This window comes from Aplidium turbinatum, chromosome 10 (assembly GCF_918807975.1).
Source record: "Aplidium turbinatum chromosome 10, kaAplTurb1.1, whole genome shotgun sequence".
NCBI classification, from domain to species: Eukaryota; Metazoa; Chordata; class Ascidiacea; order Aplousobranchia; family Polyclinidae; genus Aplidium; species Aplidium turbinatum.
The window spans coordinates 19,773,368-19,799,324 of NC_137481.1; the positions used below are offsets into that span (position 1 = coordinate 19,773,368).

The window sequence follows — 25,957 nt, forward strand, 5'->3', positions numbered from 1 at the left end:
CTGGGGACTTCATTCTTTTGTGATTTTGTCTAAAGGTTAACACCACATTATATCCAATGATTTGATTGTGGGAATCTTTAGCTGCGGACTAAAAAAAGCTTTGAGAGCTTATAATTCTGGCAAATTCGCATATTTGTAAACGCTTTGTTTGAACCACTAATGCAGGCATAGTGTAGTTTCCGGTAGTTCTTGAAGTGTTGTCTCTGAATAATTCCATCTACTAGGTGCCTCTGAATGGAGAGCTGTCCTTGAAATGAGTTGCTCAAGCGCACACCTCGAGAATCGAACCAGCGCCGCTTGATCTCAAGGTTTCCTCGTTCTTAAAGTCGGGCGCTTAACCAATTGACCTCACGAACAAATTGCTGAAACTCCCGATCAAATCTGTTTCTGTGAAGCATACGAAAAACTTTCTTCCTTCAAATCCACCGCTGAAAGCACATGCATCCTATGCAACTGGCTAGTGGAAGAAAATGGTTGTGAGCAAGACGATTTTTTACTGACATGACGCGAATGCTTTTATAAATTATCGTATTTTAAAGAATTCAATCTAACAAAGTAATTTAAAAACCATCAGTTCAGTAACTAGAAGTAGGCTATCGATAAACTACATAATCATTTTCGATTAAACAATTATATAACAAAGACAAAACAAGTGGGTAGTTTTCCTTTCCTTGTTTGGATTTATAAGAACGTTGTCTGTGCGGTAGCATTTTTTACTTTATTTCAAAGAAGCGCTAAAATGGTTTTTCAAATGGTATCGGTTGTGTTTTCCTGTCTAGTTGTCTGTAATGAATCTTAGTTGAGATCGCACCTAAAACTGACTAATGGCACAAATTCTGTTCGTCTCTTTTCTAACGTTTCGCAATACATGTTCTAAATCTGATCAAGTTCAATTAGAAATCAAACATTACGCTTTTACGCGCTCTCGTATATTGTCGCATATTTAAACCAACAAAACAAGAATCATCGTCTAAAAGTTTCTATTTGTGCAACGTAGAGGTGGTCCGAAGCAAGACTGTATTTTGAAAGCATATCCGCAATTCCATTACTTGTAAGTAACATTTGCACACTTCATTGAATTTGGACACACACAACCATTTCTAGGTAACAATTCCATGAAGTTAATTGCACAGTTTTGTTTAATGAAAAAAATCTTTTTTGGTGATTCGCATTTAAGCACTCAAGAATTCAAAATAGAAAAAAATGCAATAATTAATCCAAGCATGAGAAAAAATTCACAAAAAGAGTTTGAAAAAAAGCTCAGATGATGATGTTGTCTGCATAAACTGAAAAAGTTAGCAAAAGTATTTTGTTGCCAAGAAATGAACCCAATCCCAGACAGCAAAATCTGTCATTTTTACATTGATACAAAACCACAAATTTTGCTGCTAGGATACAAGCTCATGAAAATTAAAGTCGGATTAAAACTGAATGTATGCAATTTACGTAAGTGAGCATGGACATAATAGAAAAACTTTCAAGTTTTGTATAATTTTTAGTGCACCAATGGATTGTTATTTTGGAGTACCACTAAGCCTAAAGAATAGTTTAAATCAGCAACAGTTCATGTAACAAAACCAAACACAAGCAAATATAAATTGTATCGGCAGATATCAGTAACCTAAAGCGTTTTCCACGGTGTTTGACACGAGTAAAAATACAACCCAGACAGCAAATGAATAGTTTTTACATTGATTCCACGTCTGTAGATGTTGAATCAATGTAAAAAACGGTTGATTTGTTGCCGGGGACGGTCTTTCAATAATAATGCAACAAATACCGCAAAATCTTAAACAACAAAGTTACAAACAAAATAAATGAACTTCAAAAGATAAAAATTACGGTATATTGACGTTTCACAAAGATAATGAACCATTTCACATTGTATGACATTTGCGAGGCGAATTATGCCAGCAGATCTTCGATTTCACGGCAGCGAAGAATTTCCAGGGCTGTGGAACCGCAGGGATTTTGGCATGTCCGGAGTCGTCAAAAAAGAGCTGACTGACTTGATACAAAATGATGAATAAAATTTTTGTTTGCAATTGTTTTTTTAAACTGTTGCTTTTTGTTCTCCGCATTACGCCCTAAAACTTTACCAAAAAATAGAAAGGTTTGTTCTTGTCAGTTCTTGTGAGAGGTGTCATTTCAATCACAACTTGAGAAAAAATAAATTTAAAAAATCCAAAAAAGGCAATAATTATAAAAAAAATCTGGCAACACTGACGCCGGAGAGGGCCAGTTATAAACTTTGGAGTCGGATGCGTATACTTTTTGCCCCTTTCCACACAGCCCTGGAAAGTTCCATTATTGACGCACCAAATTATGATTTAATTGCTAGCGCCACCTGTTAATGCAATTTTTCAATCCCACGCAAGGTGGTGGCAAACAAAATGAAAACTCATAAAAAATTGTGGTAATTAGTTTCAAAGAGATACCAAAAAGATGGTAAAGATCACCCACTGACGATCACCAACACAGTCAAGAGAAAAACGAGCAAAAAAATTAAAAAGTGCCAACGTTGGTAAACGTTAAATGACTGATAGTTGGTGTCATAGCCATGCAAAAGCGATAGATAGAAAATTGTGTATGGCTAGTGGATTTTTCACTTGTGGAAAAAATTTGTATCGCAGTATCATTTATCCTTGTTAATAAGCGTTTCTTTATACCAAAGATCAAGATGTTGTGAAAGCGTTTCAAAGGCGAAGCCAATGATAGAAGCAGCAGCAAAGGTGTGTATCAAGGTGTAACAAGAAACAGAAATATAAACAAAGGTCATGACCTTGCTGAACACAAGTGGAGAGAGGGTGGAAACATTTGAAACAACACAATAGATAAACATGGAAATGCATCAGCAGTTAAGTTTGCCAGTGAAAGTTGTCATGTTGAACTCTTCCAACTCTTTTCATACATGTCAGCAAATCAATCTTTTTACATTGCTTTTAGGTAATTCTTAAAGCATACGTTGAATTAAAAGAAAAATATTTTGGAGGGGCAAGATAAACTTTTGGGGGGAGATCGCATCCCCAAGGCTACGTCACTGTCTTAATGGGCTTACCTCCCTGACGCAAAGTTTTAGTTGCTCCACGGGTTCATCCTCTTGCTAAGGTCAACAAATAACGAATTACTATGTCACAAACGGCAGCAAGTGCATTTTCTAAATTTGATGGACACACGAGACTTTGGTTGTTGGTATTTTCAGAGTTATCGCTTTGAAATGCTTTTTAAAAAAACTCATGAAAAAGTTTAGCCTGAAAAAGTTACTGGTGAAGTTGCAAATTCTGATTATTTTTCTGCAAAATGGGACATTTGTGAATAAACACCGATTTTGCCTGAACAATGAACACCAATTTTTTTATTGTTCCATATGAATTCTGGGCTAATCTGTGCTACTTGACCCAATACACAGTTCTGTTAAAGCATCGATGAGGAAAGATACTGTGACTTGGCTATCCATTTCTGAAACGTATGAAACTAAAGCGATTGGCAATCTAGATGAAAGAAATGCAGTATGCATGCAACAACTTACAAAGCTAATATTCCCACAAACTTCAAACCCACTTGCTTTGGAAAGTGCCTCGTGTGTGCTCGACTTCACCTTATAACAATGATTTTGACTTTACGTATCAGCAACATGTCAATTGTCAAGGCACTAAAAGAGCAATATGTTTTGAGTTTATTGCAGGACTGTTGGGACAGTAACCAAGACTAACCATACGTACGATAAACATTTTGTGAAAAGGGTTGGGAGACATCGAAGCAAACAAACTTGCATTGAGAGTGCTGGCTCGTGAGCTTTCACGTAGGATCTGGAGTGAGCAGTAAAGAGCTTTATTGTTTTTTAAATTAATTATTTTCAACTGCTGTCATGGTTTACTTAAAAGATCTTTCAACGGCAGAATGTTGTCAAGTTTGATTTGATTGGTATGCGTTACAGTTGACGAAATTGTGTAACTTATGTGTGAATGTGTATTTCTTTAGTGTGGATACTGGCTGATCAAAAGAGACGTAAAAATATCGAAAAAGCTTTGTTTGATCTTACAATGTAAAGCTTTATCGCAAAATTTCATTCTCAAGGAAAAATCAAACCCCGACAGAAAGCTTGACTTTCTTGTTAAATACAGTATAAAGTTTCAGTAACAGCTTACTATTGCACTGTCTGCAATCCAGTTGGCTTAGCACAATAGTGCTGCAGTATTTACACGGTCAGTTATTGAGAATGCCACCTTTCTGTATCAAACAATTTTCACCCTTGAGTTGTTCAGCACAGAATCGCTTCGTGAGGGGTACTTGGTTGGTTCGAGGCCAAATAGGGGATTTTTAGGTCAGCAAAACCGAAACTTGACAAGATATCTTCAGCTTCCTTGACGCTCATATAGAAGTCTCAGCATCCGGGACTTTAAAATATCCCGGATAAGGTGGAGGACCGTTTCCATCAGAAGAATTCTCATCACTAGAGTTGTCCTCAGCGAGTTTCACTTCAACAGTGTTTGCTCCACCGTGCCTGATTCTTATCTTCGGCTTGATGGCATTTTTCAGTTTCTAAAAGCAAAGACAGTGTCCATGATAAACATTGACATTTTTTTATTTAAAAACTACTTAGCCTTTAGTTTCCATTCCGTCGAGAAAATTCAACAATTGAGCTTGCCACCTCCCACAAATGAGACAGAGCCGTAACGCGACAGTCCTTACCCAATTCAAAGTGCAAAACTTAAAACTACGAAACCACAACAGAGCATAGAGAAAACCAGAAAACGAATTAAAACAGTGACAGAAAACATTTATTCACCATTGCTAATATAATACTCGATCGCAGGATAGCCCACCAAAAAAAACTAATGTTTTTCAATTGTTCAGTTATGCTGGATGATTCATGAAAACATCCTAAAAACAGTCCTATTACGAATGCCATAAACGCAAAATCTTTGCTGAGTTGCAATAAACGGAGGAGTCTTCTACAAGTTAGCAGTTGAACTGAGCAAGCGACAACTGAGCAAGTGACAGCTGAGATAGCAACATTTGAGCAAGTGGCTGAAGTTGGTAAACAATGAAACTGTGCAACTAACAACTGAGCAAGCCGAAACTTGGAATGTCACAAGTCAGAAAAATTAGTTTGACAGACGATGACCAAGCAAGTCCGACGTGAGCACGCAAATCTCATTTGCTGACTTGGCAGTAGCTGAAATGTACTTGATGAGTTGAAGGGAAGCACTTGCTGAGCTTGCTGGGGTGTCGTTTGCCGAGTGGTCCGACGACCCAACTAGAGGGAGAAACGACGACTTTTCTTTCGGGATTTTTGGAAGCGAGAAGGCCTTGTGTAAAATTCTTAACTAATTGTACGAAAAAGAGATTTTTCACCTGGACAAGACACTGACATATTAACGAGAAAGAACGGAGAACCTTCTTCTTATCTACTTCAATACCTGCCGTTGCACGACATGAGCAAAAGCCCGCTTTCTTTCGTGCACGTACAATAAAAAGTTCGCATCACGCCGTTTCGTGTTGCCTCATGCTTGTGCTTTATTTGTTTAACAGAAAAAGAGAGAAAAGGAAACACGTCGCACAATTGCTGTTTCGCAATCTTCGATAGTTCATGTCTTGAATTTTTGTATCTTTCGTGATTTTCGTCCATGTGCTGTTTTGACTCGCGATTTTTCGGTCTTGTAAATATCTCATGCCACGACAATTCAATTTTGAGTCAGACTAAGTCACTGCAACATTATCTTGTCAACTACGAGATTTGATAATGCTGTACAAACGTTTCGAAAATACAAGTAGCTCCGCTTATGGCAACTCAGCCAACCGCCATGGCATGGCCCATAATATTTTGCAAAGCAGCATAACCGAATGTTAAATCATAAGAACTAAAAAATTTTTGTTGTTTAGAATTTTCTTACAGTAATTAAAAGCCAAAATACGCTGTACGCCTGACCCTTGCTACCTTCATTATAAGTGGCCGTTTTAAGAAGACTTCGTAATCATGCTAAATTCAAATTATCTATGAAAATTAATTTCGTTGTGAATTTGCATAGTTAGCAGCCTACCTCTTTCATGGTTCGACCTTCACTTGTAAAAGTGACGTAGACGGCACGTAACGGTATGCACAAGATAGATGAAAGCGCCAAAGTCCAACCGATGACGTGGCCCCATGTCGGGTAGTCATACACTTTATTGTACTGGAGTGGCTCGTATTTGACAAATGCAAAGATCAGAATTGCCTGAAAGCGTAAAATTATTGGTTTAGAGTTAAATTTTTATTGCGTTTTCAGAAAACTGGTTTCACAAAAATAATAAACAGGGGGATCATGCAGCAGCGCGACGTCATTCAAAATATCTAGACTTAACATGATTATTTGAATAATTCTATTTGAATAAGGACCTTCTGATGATTCCCCTTTTAGGGTGAAGCAGGCTGTAGAGGTTTAGAGAGCAGTAACTATATTTGATGTAGACTTAGCATGATGTTTTGTAGACCTCTACCTCAGACAAACACGAATAACTTACAAATTTTTGCAATATCTTAGCGGTTAACTTTGTAGACAACAAAAACACGCATGTGAGCAAGGCCAAAGAAGGCACTGGAGTATGAACAATTTTCAACGCAGGTACTAAGTTTAGTCGGAACAAATTCGTTCGTCAGCTTCTAAAATGATGTTGTACAGATTAGCATGGACACCATGGATGCAACTTTGTTATTTCTTTACGCGGTAACAGTTTGCCATGATGAGGAAGATTAGTGTAGACAGCCGCACTAGTTTCATTAACTGTCAAAATTTCAAGCAAACTTAAACTGTTTATGCGTGGCACAGATTACGGTGTTGTTGAACCACAACTGTTACCAAACTGCTGTCCGTGTGTTTTCTTTGAGAAACAACAATCACAGCTTCAAAACGTTTAAATTGGTTGCAATTGTTTGTTAAAATTTATTTGAAAATGTGAGACTTGGCAACAAGGACAGATTACACACGCGCCGTAGAAAACTGTGTGTAAACAACTTACAATGTTTAGAAGTGGGGCAATATATTTCCAAGTGATCTTAAAGTAAGGGGTTGGCCGGTAGCCGATCATATCCTCGATGACGTCATAAAACTTTTCTTCACCATAAAACCAGGCTATAGCAACACATTGCCAAGTCGCCGTCCACAAAAGTGTAAAACCACTTGCTCCGTAGAAATCGAACAGTTGAAGAACATACATTCCTCCCTTAAAGTGAAATATGCTGATGAAATGTTTCAAAAAACTAGCAAATTTTAAGACGGATCACTTTAAACAGCAGGCCTACAGGGTGTAAAAACTTATCAATAAATTGAATGAAGTTCTTTTCAAATCTCACACACCTGAGTGACCATACTCAAGCCAACAAGATAGCAAACGAAGCAACCAATGGCCATGGCTATCATTTTCCGGTATTTTCCACCTCGAAATAATTTTGGGTAAAGATCACCCATTGACGTCACAAGCGCAAGAGTATCAGTGAGCTGAAACGAACAATAAACAGGTTAGTTAGTTTTCAGCAGCAAACGTTAAAATAAATCAATTATACTAGGTCAAGAAGAAACCGCATGTTCTGATGCATTAGACTTAGAATAATTAAACTATTGATCACTGATCAGCTACATACTATACCTTGGAGCGTACATTGGCAGCAAAATCTGTCATTTTTACATTGATTCAAAAGTCTGCAGACGTTGAATCAATGTAAAATCGGGGATTTTGCTGTTTGGGTAAAAGGAAGTGATCTATTACGTGCTTCGTTAGTTTCTCACAAAAGCAAATAAATCATGATCATTTCTTTTACATCCAAAAACCGAGTCTCGTGCAAGGAATACCTTATTACGATTGAAAGCTATTGATTTTAATTTGATGATCTGGGAAACCTAGCAAACTTACCAGTGTGCTGATACCTAGCAAAAAGATCATGATAAAGAACAAACAAGACCACAGTTGGGATACGGGAAGCAGTAAAACTTCTTTTGGATAAGCAATAAAAGCAAGGCCAGGCCCTGAAAAATATGAACGAATTTTGTAAATTACTGGCCGAAATTATATGGCAGAACTGGATAATTGCAAACACATCAGAGCTTATAACATTAGAGCAAGCTTTACTTTCAATCGACAAAGCAGTGCCGTACTTTAGGTTGACCTGCAAGCTGTAGCCTATATAGGTCTTCAAAAGCACATAAAACTTCATTGACATACTAACATTTACGGTCGGAAAGAGCATGTAACGCCTTTTCGATGTTAGAATTACCACTATTCCTCACAGAATCCCTTGCCATATCGTTTTGTTTTTCAGAGCTAAGAAACTAACGTGCTAGGGAAAAATAAGTGCTTGCTAACAATCAACCATAAACCGGCAGCCCAATGAACTGGAAAAGGTGGCAGAATTCCGAGGATTTCAAACGTACATGAATAGTTTGTTGGAAAGTGGGGCACATGCCTGGAGCTAGCAATGCCACAGAGCCCAAACACAAGCAAAAGATATATAATAATAGAGAAACAATCAATGCAATGTGAGATATTATACTTTAAAAACACTAGAAACAAAAACTTTCAACTGAAGATGAACTGTAAAAACACATCCTCAAGAAGTCTGCTTCAATGTCACCCAGGAGAGCATGGTAGACTAGCAATCTATTTCAATTGTTAAGACTATATGTCACAAAGTAACCAAAGACGATTGGTGTTTGAAATTGTGAGTTAGTCCACGAAGACAAGTTACAAGCCACGATTATTTTGACACTAATTGCGCTGCTCACGAAATGCGGAAGCGCATGGCAACCCTTTGTAACAACGTCACAATGTAATGTTTATCTTATCGTTGGCAAAAAGCCCCACCGGCTTTCCAAATAACCTCCGCCGTTTGGAAATAGATAGTCGCAGCTGTACTAAAACACATCATCATGCGGTTGTTCGAAACAAAAATATTTAGAACATAGGCTTATTTCGTTTTTACAAGAAATTTTTTCCTTTACGCAGAATGTCTTTGTTTTGGTAAGCATAAACGACTTCGTTTCGTCGTAAATTCGAAACAATTAGCCAATTACTTTTTGTGCCTTTGTGTTCAGCACAAAAACATAGTTTCAACACAAGATTCTTTGCTTGGATTTCGTTTCGAATTAAACTTTTTATGAAGAATTTCGTTGCAACCACTAAATTACAAATTCCTATTAAGACTCTATTTATCCATTATTTCCACGAATCAACTCAATTGTTCAACGAAAAGTTTTATTTGCTTTAATTGAAACAACACGACAGTAGCGTGCAAAATGAATGTAAAAGCATGAACTGTTGCATTAACCAAATAGATTTTGAGAACTCTACTCCGCGATAAAGTATAAATTTTAGAGCTGAAAAACCGCCTGCAGGGTTTTAAAAAATTAATGTAGCCACGTAAAAGCAACAAAGTAGCTGTCTTGATCTGTATGTGATGCACTGTGCAAGCGCAGACTAGGCCAGACCATGCGGTTGATTAATGCGACTCAGCGTCTCCGCAGCAAACTTCCGACAATCAATTCCAAGTAAAAGCATGGGATTATCTCACCGCAGTTGTGCAGTCAAGTGACACGACATGGAAGATTAGCAAGACAAAGAAAGCGTTTGCTTTTCTCAGGAAAAAAAGAACCCTGTTGGTTGCACGAATGGAACTGTGTATTCCGATAACGCAGCAATTCAAGATGAAAATATAAAGATAACTGTGTTTGTCTCATGGTCAGTTAATTGTACGCAAATGTAATTTAAACAACGGAGATACGGGATTTTTTAACACAATAAAAGAGTAAAAAACAAACCGTAATTATTAGGTACCGCTGGTCTACGACAAGTGGTCTTACTGGTCTGCTACAATTTTTAGTTGTATATCTTTTCTTCATTTTTCGAATACACGTGGAAACGTCGCGCACACATTACAGCGCAGAAACAGTTATGCAAAAACGACGCAGCACCGAAGAACCTTGCCGGATTTTTGCGGTTGTTCATGTATCCAAGCAATTTATGTCCATAGCTTTTCAAAACTTCGAATTATTTTAAGTCCGAAAGTAAAATAAATAAACATGAGACCGAAAATCCAACCTATTGACTTTTTAAAGCCTCAGCAATCTTCAATGGACAATTGAACGTGTTCCTGTTCACATGATAAAAAGGGAAGTGAAAATGTCTCGTGAAAATGTTTCACAAAAGACAGAAAATAAACTAGAAACGTAACGAAGACAATAGAATAAATTGGTATCCTGCTGCTGAGGTTACTCACCATACGAAGTTAGAAGATTGTTTAAAATAATTTAGAATTTTACAACATCAGCCACTTCATACCTTTTTCAGCAACATCCGCAATATCCATCCCTTGTTCTGTGGCCATGAAGCCAAGAGCAGCAAAAATGGCAAAACCAGCCAGTAAACTTGTTCCACTGTTAACCACAGCTATAATCACAGTGTCTCTACAAAATATAACACAACAAACTTAAGCTTAGGCACTGCGTTACAAGTATTCATAGATTATTCATAGATTTAATAGCATGCCAAATTGTGGACAGCTTCTGCAGAAGTCTTTTCAGTATAGTTAAAACTTCTTTAAAAAATGTGACACTTTCACAAAAAGCGGCTTGCTTGAGAGAGTCGGCGTTCAAAACCATAGCAAGAACTTACTTTAAACAGTTATTGTTGTACGAATTGAAACTTCCCAACGACACTAACACGCCTATGCACAATGAATAGGAGAAAAACACTTGTGTGCCTGCATCAATCCACACCTGAGAGCAAAAATAAAAATTTGCAATTACAGTAAATCTAAATTAAAAATAGCTGGCCGAAGGAAAAGGGGCAGATAAAAAGCAAAATTTAAACTCAAGCTTTTCCATAGAGAGCATTTTTCAGTTTTCTAGTAATTCTAAGATCTTGCTCATGTAACGTGAAACAAAGCTACTGTAAATGTTTTGCAGACAAAATTGCACAACTGGACAATGAAAACACTGGAAAACAGGTAAAAATGACAATGATGTTAAAACGAGGACTAGATGTTTTCAGAATTTTATGTGAACATAAAATCACTGAGCAACCTACTGTGGTTCGAATCGAAACCAATGCAGAGAAAATTTGCGTAAAAACTTAATAACTTAGTTTAAAGCACCGCTATTTTTTCGGCATCCAAGTTAATGCCCCTAGTTAAAACTGTCAATATACGATTGCTACAAACCCTACCTCTGGATCAGCCAGCTTGGTGATGTTGGGCTTGATGTAATACACGATTCCTGACCAAGCACCGGGAAGTGTCACTCCTCGTATGAGAAGAATGAACAACATGACGTATGGGAATGTAGCAGTAAAGTACATGGCCTGAAATGAAAACGGATTGATTACTTTGGTTACCATCTTTTTCTTGTAATGCAATTAGTTTTCGCAGGTAGTTTCGTGTAGCCGCTTGAGGGCACCGCTTCAACATATCAGGTCGATGTGGCAATCCCAACACTTTGTTATCAAAATACAATTGACATGCACAATATAAGCACGGAAAAATCACCCCAATATTAGAGGATATGCTTTGACACAACTGAAAACTTAGGCCAGGAGGCCAGCGAAAATGAGGTCACTAGACTGGGTGGCCATTGTGTCTGGTGGCCTCATTTTATGATGTGGCATCAACTATTGATGCAAACAGCCGGAGCCCTATTGTATTTTTAAACCTAAATGAAGCAAAAAGGAGGCCGGGTTTATGCACTTAGAGGAAAAGGGTCAGTACAACCTGCCATGTGTCAGTTATAACCCTGGACAAGTGGTCAGTGGATATGTGTAAAACTAAGGCAAAGCCGACAAATTTTGTGGCAAAAGAATGGATAGTGGGCGACGTGCATTGATTCAAATTGCAAACGTGTTCATCGCATGTCTTACATACTCGGAACCTACGCACATAAGTGAGAAAAACTTTGTAAAACTGGCTTAGAAAATAAAGAATGGCCACCTGGCCTTCATAAAAACAACAAGAACCTCTATTTCTAAAAAGGCGCCAAACTGCATTTTAGTCACGTAAAACTAGTCTGTACATAGCTGAGTGATGACTATGAATTGAGTTAGTAGAAACAAGTTATTCATTAGTTCGTTTTCAGACTTGTAGTAAACATGGAATGACCTACATACAAAATGTTGTAGTAGTGTTAGTCTGAGATTATGAGCAAACATAAGCTTTACTACATGAAGAAAATATTTACAGATCAACTGAGGTGAATCTCACAACATGTTTGATGAGCAAACTCAAACAGTCACAAGGTTTGAGAAATAATGAGAAATAAAAATCAGCCTCAAAGTGGTACACCGAGTTATCTTTCATACTGTTGTTGAGACGTCTTTTGCATCAACTATAGTCGTCACAAATACTGTCCTAGCTGCACAAAGGAACTAACTCAGATATTTGTGAATGTGGATTGTGGAATACTGGGATTGGAATACGTTTAACAAGGTACCCAACGGGGCACGTTCCGTTACTTAACATAATCGCTTCGTTCTGATAACGTTTCTTTCTCGGTAAGACCAAGCCCCAGGATGCGTTCAGAGGATCAACGTTGGATTTCACTTAAAGTTCAACTATTTTTCAACATAACTGAGTTGTGTCGAATGCAATGAATTGCAGCATTGAGATTCATTCATTCATGTTTTTCATTTCCGACCAGCAAAGCAAAAAAACAATATCACTTGCCATAACATAGCAAGGGTCTGGAAAAGGTAGAAACGAAAAAACACAAACCTTAAAACCGGCTGGGGAGAAAAATGATTTACTGTACAAAATGCAGGATTTTAGCACGGTCGCAACAACTTGAAAAATTAAAAGCTTGAAGCAAACGTAAAAAACAATCAAAAATTGGTGTCTATGAGAGAAAAGACTTGGCAAGAAATGAATTTCAATCAACGATTATTTCGTTCATTTGGCTCACTCGAAGGAATGACAATCGTGCTCTCAATAAAAAAAATACGCGTGTAATTTAACCCTATCTGTAGCGACACGGGGTTTTATGAGGACGCCCCACTCTATTAGTGAAATATTTCACAGAAGGAAATGTGCTAGAAATATGAAATTACTTGACTTTTAGTTTTTATTCTTTGCGAATTTTCTACACCTACACTGGTCATTTTTCTACCTTCCTGCCCTTCACAATAAGCATTTCGTCTCGGGTGGCTAGACATTTTCGTGCAATGGTAGTTAGGCTATATATAATATGTTAATGTTAATGCAATATAAATGGTAGCGCAATTACTTTGAAATGTAGAAACATTCAAAAATGCCTTATATTAAATGAGTAAAAGTAATTTTTTGTTTAGTTCAGTCATGGCCACCTGGAGATGCGGCCTGATTTGCCACATTTTGCAGATTTTGATTACAGCTACTGGTGGTGCTTGACTGACATTTTTTGAGATGTTTTTACTTTATTAGGTTTTCTAATGACATAAAAATTTTTTGTTGCCTTGGGGAAGCAGTAGCAAATGAGAAAAAGTAAGTTGAAAAACGCAAAATCAGACTGTTATTGAAAATTAACAGTCTGACTAAAATCTTTGAAATCAAATTTTCTTTGTTTTTTAACATGTGAGGATGTTAAAACCTATTGTGTCATCTGGGGAAAAGAATAAAGAAAGCATAAAACTCTAATTTTTAGAAAAATTTATTTAAACGTTCGCCCAAAGTTAGAAAAACCTGAAAATTTCTGCAAAATGTGACAAATCAGGCCGTATCTTTAGGTGGCCATGGTTCAGTTATAATTCAAAAATTTCAATTTTGAAGCTATTTTCGGAAAATTAAAATAAATACCGACTTTCTGACGTTTTTTGATATCAAACACTTTATTTCAATAAATTTGTTCAGTAAAAACTTAATTTCTATACGCAAAGTACACATGGCTATTACCTTGTAAAATATTTTGGTTCTGTGATTTTCATACCTCCCGTTATTAGTGATTAATTAGCACGGGGCTAAGATAGCCCGTGACGTGCTTTCCGCGTACGAAAACAGCTCGTACTAAGATCATTAGAACTAAGATAGGGTTAAAACTGACCAATAGACCACAACAATTCACGGTTTAATGCGAAACCTCTCTCCGAGATAACAGCAACAACAACCGATTGTGAAGATATTCGACAATTCAAAAACTATACAACCAAATACGTTGAATTTATGAAAATTTCCCGACAGTCCTGAGCAGAAAGTCACTCATGCAGTGTAGATGCGCTCTTGGATGACCCATTCAAGTTGAAACAAGGACACACCAACGCTGCAGGATGATCGATAACAATTTGAAGTAAAAACATTGGTGATTGAGAACAATTTTCATTACCAAGCACAAATTATAATCAAAAGTCACATCATTTGGTTTTGATGAATCTCTTTCTGCCCTACCTACATGACTTTTGGAATAACACGAGGACGCTTGACCTAAGAAATTTAATTCGAAACCGAGCCCCAATTTATCACAAACAAATTTCTTGTTATAACTTTGTATACACAGTAAACTTGACAATGCAAGTGGTGTCACTCAAAATTCGATTTATACTGTGGACGTGAGTGATGGTGTTGAAAAACGATGTTTTCAGCATTTTTCCATAACTGCAAATGAAAAGACGGATTCCGTTTTATTTACTCTATATTTGATTTCATCAGTTCGTTCTGTGCAGTGACAATGCTTCACGGAAGGCTGCCACTTCATAGGCTACCAAGAAAACATGTTATCATTCCCATTTGAGGACACTGAGTGAATGTAACACAGGTGACCAAAAGCTAATCTATCTAATTTTACATTGAAAGTTTGCAGGACCATAAAAACATTGGTGTAAACAAATTCCTGAAAACCACATTTCCGATACCAGCAGAATACAGAAAACCAGAAAATAAGTTTAAATGAAACCAAGGCTTCTCCTGACCTCATCTGTGTTGATCATAACTTAAGCTCAACACCGGGTAGTGGATAGTTCTTGCAAGATGGATTGTCATTTTATGATTTTAACCAATACAACTTATCCTTATCCTTTACCGATGTCAGTAGCAACAAAAAGATATTACCCTGTAGCTTTTACATTTTAGAATACAATTTTAAGCAAACTAAAGACCATGGGTTAAACTTTGCGCAAAAATATGGAGTTAATTTATTCTGCCAAATGTCATTATTCTGTATTCGTTATCCAAAATAAGTTATTCTGTCAAATTCAAATGCCGGGAAAAAAAATTGAAGTTTACAAATGCTCATTCGGCATTAGAATTTTTTTATCAATGTGTCAGAATCATGCGATGTTTTGACCACAAACTTCGGGTTATAACTGTTGTTGTGTGTCCTGGGGGTCTAAGAATTAATTGTGCCATACATCATCAAGGCCAATCACATTGATGACAACTTGTTTACTGCTAAAGAAAGGTCGGATTATTAATTTAATTTCTTGGAGTCATGTTACGAAATGTGCAAGTGAGAGAAAATCGAGTTTGAATCATTGACTTGTTAATTAAAAAACAATTATTCCACAATGACATTAAAAGCTGAAAACACTTTAGAAAACCGGTTGTGATTTGAACCACAGTTCTGAAAAGCGTGTCATAGTATGCCACGTAACCTGATCGTGTTGTGGAGTATTTTCCGCTTCGGGCTCAGTGAATGAACCTTCAGGTAGCTGTGGAGCAAAACGTCCGGTTTGGCCGTTTCAGAAGAATCGAATACAAGGTACCCGGCTACCCGCCTTTTCAATAACTGCGCTGCATCTCAGACCACGCGTCGCTGTGCGCTATGGAAAATTACAGAGAATCGCCCAGTACCGAACTCCGCGTTTGATCGAGGAAACAACGTCACGTGACCACAATTATCTCACGAGCGAGAAGGAGGAGGGGAAAGAAAAACGTGCAGCAGCGAAAAAAAGAACCGAACTGTTTCTTTTATGCTCTTTACTTTTGAATGAAATATCCCAGAACGTTTCACACCGTTGTGTTACTTGTGTTAGCATAAAGGTATTTAAAAACAACGGGGTTCATCGGGGTTGGTGAAGCCCTAAAACGCCGAAAGGGTAAACAAAAATTATTTTTCCCACAACCCTTCAAGAATAGCAAAAAATTACCAAAAAAAACTACTAAATCTTGTGCAATGAATTAGTGCCAGATACAATACTGCAATGCAACAAATGGCTAGCAGTTATGTTTTCTTGCAATGCATATACACATCACATGGCCTGCTGCACTTTTTGAAATTTTATTTCCTTCTTAAAGCAAACAAAAAATAGGGGATTGATACCACGGGAAAGCACTGGCCTTCCGGTTTAGGGTTCGTTCTTTACTCTGATTGTTTTCTGCATTGAAGTATCAAACGTAAACATTTGTATCAAAATAAAAGAGGTTAAAATTTGTAAATCATACATTTAAAATTTTTACAAATTGGCTGCCAGGAAAATAACTTGAAAGGACGGGTCGTATCAAGCTAACTTATCTTCCCTGGCTCCGCTTATATGTGGTGTGGTGGTATGTGGTGATATGATGTTTATGTGATAAACGCTGTTGTGGTGGATGATGCACACGGCATAGTTGGATTCTGCAAGATCAAATGACCTAAAGAGAAGCGGCCCTTCTTAACAAAAATAACGCACGTGTGAAAACATTTTTTTACAAACAAGTGAGGCTGATTTCATGGTAAGATTGTGGTGGTTTACTTACAGTATAAAAACTTGTTGAACAGAAGTGGTTGCTCATTTATGAAAAAAAAAAACAGTTTCAAGTGCAGCCAAAGCTGGACTTACTTTTCCAGTTGATTTGGTTCCTTGAAATACAGTGAAGTAACAAATGATCCAAGCCAAAAGCAAAACTCCAGCTAATTCCCATCTCATCGTTCCCATATCATTCATTCCAGCAGTTATCCGGAGAACTTCGTTTCTGCAAATCAAAATTAAAAGTTTAAACGTGATCAACCAGCACTTAGTGATGAAAGAAGTAAACAAACCACTCTCACAACAGGAAAATGAGCAGTATCCTGTTTTTTTTTTGTTTTTTTTTTCAACGGATCATGAGTTTGAGAAAATTTGCATGATCTTTAAAAAAAAAACATTTGCAGTAACACAATGACAACAATCACACGACTCGGGTGGTCGTCGTAACTTCGCCGAAATGCCTACTACGGTAGCAGTAAACTACTGGGATAAAGTTTTGTTGGACTGAAGCTCATCAGCATTACACAGTTTGAAATAACTTAGCTGTGATTTGGTGGGATTAAAATGTCAAAGAAGTCTCATGCTGAACTATACACAAACAAAACAAAGTAACTTCAGAGGGTTTAACATGTTTTACTACAAAGAAACATAACATAATTAAAAAAATCAACTCAAACGTTTTCGACACGTCCAATGCTAACATCATTAGTAGGGCCATTTTTATATGACCTTAAAAAATCAATAATATGACTTTATTTTTTGGAAAATATGACTTTATATGACTTTATGTGAAAATCGTTTATTTTTACATACAAACAACGTCACTCACGGAACTAAAGAGTAAAACATACGCAACATAACAGTAATACATATCTATTTTTATTTTAAACCACTGTTGTAGTACAGTTTCATGTAGTGTGGAAGATTTGGACGTAAAAATGACTTTAGTAAGGAAAACGAGCGCTCCACAAACGCTGATGTGGGTTGACACTTCTGCAGTTTTGCATAAAGCGCTGGTGAAATGTGTTGTCTTTGTAGCTCCATAATTTGTTTCACATCGTTTTTGTCCAATTGCTTCTTAATGTAATTTTTGAGCTCAAGCGGATCTTTTCCGAAATCAAGGGCATTTAGATCAGCATGGGCCTCTTTGATGGTGTACGTACAACTTTCCATTTTGAGTATTAAGTTGACCTCAATGTGTGACCTCATAAAATATAGGTCTGTGACTGTAAGTGTTATGTAGGCTAATCCTACAGTTTGCCTTCGTTCAATCAGAAATTGCCTTACTTTCTTAGTGCTTAATTGCTTCACCGCTTAAATTGGTATTTTTTATTTAAAGTATACAACGGTATGACTCTATAACTCAAAAATATGACTATATAACTTAAAAAGCTGATTTATGACCTAACCAGGAAAATATGACTTTATATGACTTCATAACTTTCTTAATATACCTCATAGGGATGCGGTTTTTGCGTTAAAATTGATTTCACGACTTACTGATGCATAGAAAAAAATATGACTTTAATGACTTTAAATGGCCCTAATCATTAGATACGATTTAACTTGACATGTGATAACATCGTATTACTTCAAGGAGGCTGACAATCATGTTTATGGTTAAGACGTTTCAAGAAGTTTTCGTTTTTGTTATCGAGTTGAACTTCATCTGTTTGCAAGTGCTAACCGGATTTGTTTGTTGTAAGTGAATTCTGCAAATGGTGTGCCCACTTCAATTTTAAAACTGAATTTAAATTTGAAGTCTTCCACCAGCAGTTATCATTCAAAAAAATCGTAACAAATAATTCACGCTCGTTTAATTTTATTGTTGACAATATATATTCACGCGTTTTTAATATCAGAGCATTTGGCACACGAATGCTGCATGATTTCGGATCAAAGGTTGATTGAGTTGATGAGATAATGCATTGGTATCAATCCAAATGAAACGAGATCAAAAACTAATCAGAAAATCTTGCTAGAAAAATTTGAAAATCAAATTAAGGAGTATAAAACATCTGACAATCGTAAATACTTCGTGAGTTCCTAATTACAACACCTTAAAACTTGTGCCTGTGTTCAATCTTCAACAATTTAATCCCATCATAGCAAAGCGAATGATTTTCGAAATTGGTATGTGGGTAGAATAAGTTACGTGGCATATCACAGCATGACAACTGGCAGCAAAGTGTGATAGGTCAGAATAAAAGTTCAACGGGGGAATATAACCTCAATCAATGAGGTTACATAAAACCTTAAAAGATGCTGAACCTTGGCCTAAGAAGTTTATAGCCTAAACATTTTTATTACATAAATTTGGCTATTAAAGAATATTTTATTTTGGTTTCGAGCAAACTGTACGCCATTGAAAACCTACATATAGTAGCCGGCAAAGCATGTGGGAACTAGTTTCCGTTTTAGTGCATCGATAAACCAATACAATGTGGGGTGAATGATATGGCTACATTCTCATTGGCTGAATCAGTTTTCGTTCGTTACGCGTCTGCCAGCGAGCGACAGTGGAAAATTCCGTTCGACAATATTGCGTCATCTCTCACTATACCACATGCAGATTGCAGGGCCCTTCCTAGAAGCTCAATGCTTAATCGGCTTCAAATACAATATAAGGGTGTAATAATGATTAAAAATTGGCATGATACCAAGCAAGATTAGAAGGCTTCAATGCGGTAAATACGTTTGCGAGTCGAATTGCAAAAATTTTCATGTGAAATACAAGCAACGGTGATGCTAACTATGTAACCAGGTCCTCTAATAACCCTATAAGAAGTTTAAGTTATTTTGGCAGCCGATTGTAGCATCGAATAGACAGCGATAGACACGTGTTTCGCCCATGAGCATTCGCCCATCACATTGACCTACCCCTGGCACCTGCTGGTTTTGTTGGCTCTTTCTTTCCACAAAGATAAGAGTTAAACTGACTGGTAAAGCGGCGGTCGATTACTGAAGTGGCAAGAATACGGTGCGATACTGATGAGCCCAGCCTCATGGGCGAAACACGTGTCTATCGCTGTCTATTCGATGCTACAATCGGCTGCCAAAATAACTTAAACGTTTAATTGGAGGTCTCAATGGCTGGCGTGGAAGCTACACCGTTCTGGTTAGCGAAGCGTCACTGCAGCTCGCTGTGCTAGTGAGTAATCAGCCTTGTGCTGATAGCCGGGAAGAACGCCTTTCTTCACCTATAAGAAGTGTTACCCAGGTGATTGCTTGGATTTGACAAAGTTTTACATTGTAATGATGAAAAACGCATTTAACTTTTACTTCCATACGAGTTTGTTTTGCTGCAAGATAGCAAATTTTTCCGGTATACCACCTCCTTTCGCTTGTAAAATTTATAACATTTTTCTGAGTGAAGTAGCCACCTAGACACCTAGGAATAATATGTTGCTAATAGTAAAACAAATGTACTCTTGAATGGGATGCTTTCTTTGGCTAAGTCCGATCTGCAGGAAACTCAGAGTGTGCATTCTCCGCGCCGATTAACCGAAATCTATTTGAAGATTGTGCATCGACGCATGACGAGCCAAGATGAGTCATGCCCTCAAAAGTATTTTTTAACATGTGTTTTGTTTATACAACACTCCACAACGTTTGAGATATTTGTAGTCACGAAAAGCTGGTTTCAATAGATATTCCGATATTTCGTGTTGCTGCGGCCGAGTGTACACAAAAAACATAAAACTTAAATTTTTTGACAAAGTCTTGTGACAGGCAGTAAATTTCTTCGCAAAGAACTCCTTCATCTTCTATCAGGCACAAAACTTCAAAAAACGAGGTGACGAAAGAATATAAATTGAAAGTCAATGAAATGAATTGCTGTTGAAAATCGATAAGCATTTTTCTCAATGACAGATAAGTATTTACTCCCATTACCTTGATGAATGGAAAATTACAGGAAAAACGAAAAGAGGGGAAGGTGACAGAGACCCGTTCCACAGAAGAGATTGTGTTTACTGTTCACTGCCAATTGACTGTGAAAAAGTGTGACAATTGGCACGCAATTCAGCATACCAAACAGTAAACCGTCTCAACCACCAAGTCAACAAATTTACCTTTGGCATACTTAGAATCCAAGTACACAACAGTAGAGATTTTAACTGCTAGATGGAGGTGAACAGCTGACAAACGTATTCACTGTTTTCGTCGACTAACGCGTTTCTGATGTTGAGTGATTGTAATTGCAACGATGCAATTCACAGCCGTTGCCATAAGTGGAAATTGATTAACACATCCAGGTTGGTATCGTTCGAATGAAGCAGTAAAGAAATACGACGTCTTGAACCTATTTGGTTGTTGGCCATCAAACAACCAATGGCCCAATCGCACCATTGGGGTGAGCAAATGAGGCAGCAAAATTACGATTGACTGTTTGTTCCACACATAGCAGAAGCCTATTGCTCACAGAGTATAATGCTGATGTTGATGATGTTGTTGTTGATAATGCTGATGACAGTAAGATTATATTTCAAAACTCTTGTAGTGTATTTCCACTTGTCCCAAAGGTTGTCAAATGTATCATTGTGATCATTGCAACCAAGGCACAAAACCTTACGATTTCCAGTTTACAAAACTTGCCCCCAATAGATGGTCTCAATCAACCTCTGAGACATTGTAAAAAAAAAATAGCGATAAAACCAAGCGCACATGAAAAACGAAAAAATAAAGAGTCTCATTCCAACTGCATTTACGATTTTGAACACTCAGTTGGTGTGCATGTTAACACATCGGTTTGCCTTAAAACAATCAACTTCAGAGAACTTGATTTAAGAAATAGATTGAGTTTTGCTTTTAGCAGCATGATCGTTGCTTACTTCACAATGTAGATTTTAACGACCTGTTTTAGCCTGGCGAATATTCGTTGCTCAAAAAGTTAGGCTTTTTGTCCTTGTGGTATACAATGTTTCAATAATTTTAAACCATAATCTGGGCAAATAAAGCTTGACACAGTTTAACAATCGCATTTAAAAATAGCAAGTTTACTTTGCTCATCTTTTGTTCGCAAACTCAAATCAGTTAATGTGGTGTTTGAAAATCTAAGGCATTTAAGTTCGAGGAACAATAAAAACAAATATTTCACTCGCAACTGCAAGAAGTATTGCAGAGTAGCAACATGACATAACATCCTCGCCATCAAAATTCCTCCGCTTTACATTGATTTATTGTTTGGATACATCGAATCAATGTAAGAAAGGATGGATTTTAAGAGATGGAATAGTGCCAACAAATAATTAAAATGTTAGAGAAAACCTAGAACTTACTCCCAGTACTCCACAACAGGAGAGGTAAAGTTTTCGTTACGCTCTTCAGCAGTCATATTTAAAAGTCTGACGTATGTAAAGTTGTCTTGGCACTTTATTGGGTCATTCCAGCTGTTGTTGCATGAAGCCCAAGGTAGCTCCGCCCTGAAAGACTGGAATAGGTAAAAGAGGGCCCAGGCCAATATGACCGCATAGTAGCAGAGAGTGAAGAATACTATGACCGCCGACGCTATCCCAATTCCTGGAGGGGTAATAAAAGAAGAGGAAAAGGGTAAGTGTGTGATTGAAAATTCCTTGAAATGACAAGATACATTGAAGGTAACGCAAGAAAAATACTTACTTTAAAGCTCATTCCAAAAAACATTCCATTATGAGCAATTACCTACCAGGAAAGGCAATGCAACATCTCGAAGTTAAGCAAAACGTTCCACCACCGGCACAAATGACAATTTTGTAAAAGATGGTCAAATGTCAAGTTTTACTTTTAGCATGCTTTTAGACTACGCAAAATCACACTTATTCAGTCAAACGCTATTTCTCTCGTTTACAAAAACAACCGTTTGTGACATCATTGCTATTTGAAGTTGAAACTTAGCAACTCGTGGATAACAGGGTTTCGAGACAGTTAAATTTGTTAATCATTAGATGAAACTTTAGACAAGGAAATTAAAAAATTCAAGGCACAAGTATTGTTGTCACACAATAATTAGGAAAGGTTACAGCATACCTGAAAGAAGGGGGCATACAGAGTCCCACGATTTAATGGCACCAAATTTAGTGTATTGGCCCATAGCCACTTCTAAAAAGAATATAGGAATGCCACTGATAAAAACAACAATGAGATAAGGAACAAGAAACGCCCCTGAAAAAAATAACGTAGGTTTAATGATGCGTGACCGTGACGAAATTCCACTCGCTTTTTGTAGAGCGATTTTACTAAGTCACTGAATCAAAACCTAAGAAATCACCTCAAAAGTTATTGCGATTAAATCAATGCAACTTGCAGATGCAACAAAAAAGTACGGCACAAATACTATTTGCAGGTTAAAGGGCACTCAGTGTTCAAAGCGAGGATGAATGCTTGATGATGCTAGCTTAGTTATAAACTCACTCGTCCTTGAAAGTCACGTGAGCTAAATTTGTGAAGTCAAGTGGGGGCTAAATCCGGGTACTGATAAGCACTTTAACCTTCAATAAATTTAAACAGCACGAAAAGTGGCAAAGTGCTATCGTTTAAGCTCTTCAAAAGCATTCATTTGTAGCAGCAATCAAGCAGATTATTAGTTATTACACCACGTTGAAACATTTCATAACAAGAATGGATCAAACGGCTATGATCAAACATAAACGTGCTGCCACCATGCGTCACAGATAAGTACGAACAATAATGGCATGGTTTGTTTACTGTCGCTTTGTGACAGATTAAAGTATTTCAACAGCTTCATTATAATTTTTATTTTGCTGTAAATGTTGTGTTGTTATGCCCATTGCCCATATATGCACACGATATTCTCTCACTGTTATCAATCCTCGAAATGAATACATTTTGCACTTTTCAAAGCGTTTCATAGGACCCGACCGGGAATTAAAAGACTAATCAGTTGACTTTAGACCCTGGGGAAGAACATTGCCCCGTTTCCAACGACGGTTTGAAGCATGTTTTTAATAATGATTGCACACATAGCCTACAATGAAATTCAAGCGTCAGAATTGTCAAAATGAAAATGCAAGACATGTCATAAGCAAAATGCAGAAATTTAATACTGAATGACATAGGACCAACAAAAACTGTGATGCTAACCTCCTCCGTTTTTGTAGCATAGATAAGGGAAGCGCCATACGTTTCCTAATCCAACAGCCGTTCCACAGCAAGCTAGTAGGAAGTCAAACCTCCCTCCCCACGTGTCACGTTCTCTAAGTTCTTTTCCAGATTTTGAAGCAAGATCAGAGCTACTTGTCCCATTCTCAACATCAACTTCTTTTGGTTTCAATAACTTTGCTGTGCTATGTACCACTAACGACTCGCCGCTATCAACATGGTTGTCAAGTTTGAGATCATTTACTCGAGACATGCTGGCACTGTTCTACTTAGGCTTTAGCGATAAGGTAACAAATATTTAAACGTTAAGATGAATACTACTCACTTAATGTTATACCTATAACCTGGTGCAGCAAAAAGTTAATGTAATTAATTGACGCAGTTTGATGAAAACAAGTTCGCCAAACGTCAGTGCAGCAATAAAATGACAGTTTGTATCTTTCTGCTTTTACTTACTTACGCGTTCATCAAATGAACTGCTACAAAAAAACCTTAAAATAACAGTCTGACAATACAAAATAGCGTGATCTTTCTATTTCGAAGATGAGTCCTGCTGTAACATACACTAACCTTAAAACATGCCGGTATAAAAAAGGCCCTTCATAAAAACACGGTGAACAAAAATGCATCCTCTTCGCTCAGTGCCATAACAATTATTTGCATTTCTCGAATGCTCTGATAAAGGGGTAAACAGACCAACTCAAAACATGAAGAAACCGACAGCAAACACATTTACGTAATGCAGAAGTTGTTGTAAACAATGCGTTGCTCTTACGATGCACCAAGTATTGCAAGTAGTCTACAAAGCAATCACATGCTTCACAACAAATTAAAATAACAGACAGAAAACGAGTGGTGCAGCTGTGATCAAACACAACGCAAGTCGCCACCAGACAGCTGTTCGTCAACGACCGCAACCGGCTTCCACCGAGGCAGAATGAAAATGAAGCGCGAAAGAAAAGAGAAGCCGATTTTAAATCGGCAACAAGTATGACATCACGGCATGCGTTCGCTACATTGCTTTCAGTCTAATCACAAGAGGAAAGAAATCAATACACGGAGAGTGGAGTAAAATACTGAAAATTTTCCATTGCTCGTCACCTGCATTGAATTGTGGTTCACTGTCGCCGAATTTATTCAATTTTGTTAATATTTTTTACACGGTTGGGTGCTTAATATTTTTTCTCACGTTTATTCATTTTAAAATGCTAAAATTGTTCATTTTGAAATTTTACCACTTTCTTTTGCTAAAATCGCTATGAACGTTTTGTGTCGATCCAACAACTTCCGCGAGTTAATATAAAAGAGTATTGAGAATAAAAATCACGTTTCAACAGCACAAGATGAAAACAGTCTAGTTTTCGAAACGTTTGCTAAATTGGAGAAAAGAGTAATAATTTTGTAAAAAATCACCTGCCCTGATCAGTAGCTTTGACAGAGGGTACTTTACTACTTTTGGACCTGGGCCCGAGATGATGTTACAAGTCCGTGAACCTTTCCAAAGGGCCCGAAAACTTCAACCCGTAACGTCTGCAGACGTTGAATTAATGTAAAAATGACGGATTTTTTGTCTGGAAAGAAACCACCGCGCATTCTTTAGATACAGAGCGTCTTTCTTAGAAGTGTCTCGCTTTTGAGCCCGAGGATCTCTTAGTACCGGGCCCAGATTATTTCCTCAGCGCCCTTGTCAGGTTAAAAGAAGGAATCATCATTCGTCCCTGGCCTTAAATCAAGTTAACTTTGTGAAAAAGTACGAGTAGAACGCAAAGATTCAATCACCGTAGCCTTGTGCTAGAAGTGACGCAGTTTTGAAACCCAACATTATTTCCACTCTCATTGGTCAGTTGTAAAGGAGGTGGCAAAAGAAGTTTCGTCGGTGAGATTATGACATCACAAACGAGTATTGTGAGCAGCCCACTGTTGGTGAAAAACAAGCCAACAAGTTTTAATCTTTTCTGCTAAAAGTTTACTAAAAAAAATAAGCCGTTAAATAATAACAAAGTTTTCTAGAAATTTAATGAACAGTCCACACAAAAATAGGCTACCGTATACAAAATTTAACTTTAGTTTATAATACAATTTTGGTAGTTTAACTTGAGTTGTTGTTCAATATTTACATAGAATTTTGGTAGAGAGGTGATTTTTTTAATTATAGACAAATAAAACTTAACAACCAGACGGTATTTTACAAAATAACATGAAAATCAAC

At 37.2% G+C, this 25,957-nt stretch overlaps 1 protein-coding gene across 2 annotated transcripts; it reads right to left on the reverse strand.

The window, feature by feature from the left end:
* Positions 1-932: 932 nt before the first annotated feature.
* Positions 933-24,670, reverse strand: LOC145778884 (sodium- and chloride-dependent betaine transporter-like). 2 transcript variants are annotated; one of them, XM_082590474.1, is made up of 12 exons: positions 23,731-24,670; positions 22,657-22,791; positions 21,930-22,170; positions 16,744-16,876; positions 11,197-11,331; positions 10,645-10,748; positions 10,312-10,436; positions 7,891-8,003; positions 7,338-7,478; positions 7,000-7,203; positions 6,045-6,218; positions 933-4,542 (listed from the first exon to the last, which is right to left on the reverse strand). In XM_082590474.1, exons 1-12 carry the CDS (start codon positions 23,999-24,001, stop codon positions 4,372-4,374), a joined length of 1,947 nt encoding a protein of 648 aa, XP_082446600.1. In that variant the 5' UTR covers positions 24,002-24,670; the 3' UTR covers positions 933-4,371. The 2 variants fall into 2 exon arrangements, with proteins under 2 accessions (XP_082446600.1, XP_082446601.1); XM_082590475.1 differs by lacking the exon at positions 23,731-24,670 and having other exon boundaries at positions 21,930-22,073; positions 22,657-22,787.
* Positions 24,671-25,957: the final 1,287 nt, after the last annotated feature.

Coding starts and splice junctions, on each gene's coding strand:
- LOC145778884 (XM_082590474.1), bottom strand. CDS start 24,001: ATGTCTCGAGTAAATGATCTCAAACTTGACAACCATGTTGATAGCGGC. Junction 22,171..22,656: donor TGTATGCCCCCTTCTTTCAG/GTATGCTGTAAC, acceptor TTACCCCTCCAG/GAATTGGGATAGCGTCGGCG. Junction 11,332..16,743: donor GAACCAAATCAACTGGAAAA/GTAAGTCCAGCT, acceptor TTTTCATTTCAG/GCCATGTACTTTACTGCTAC.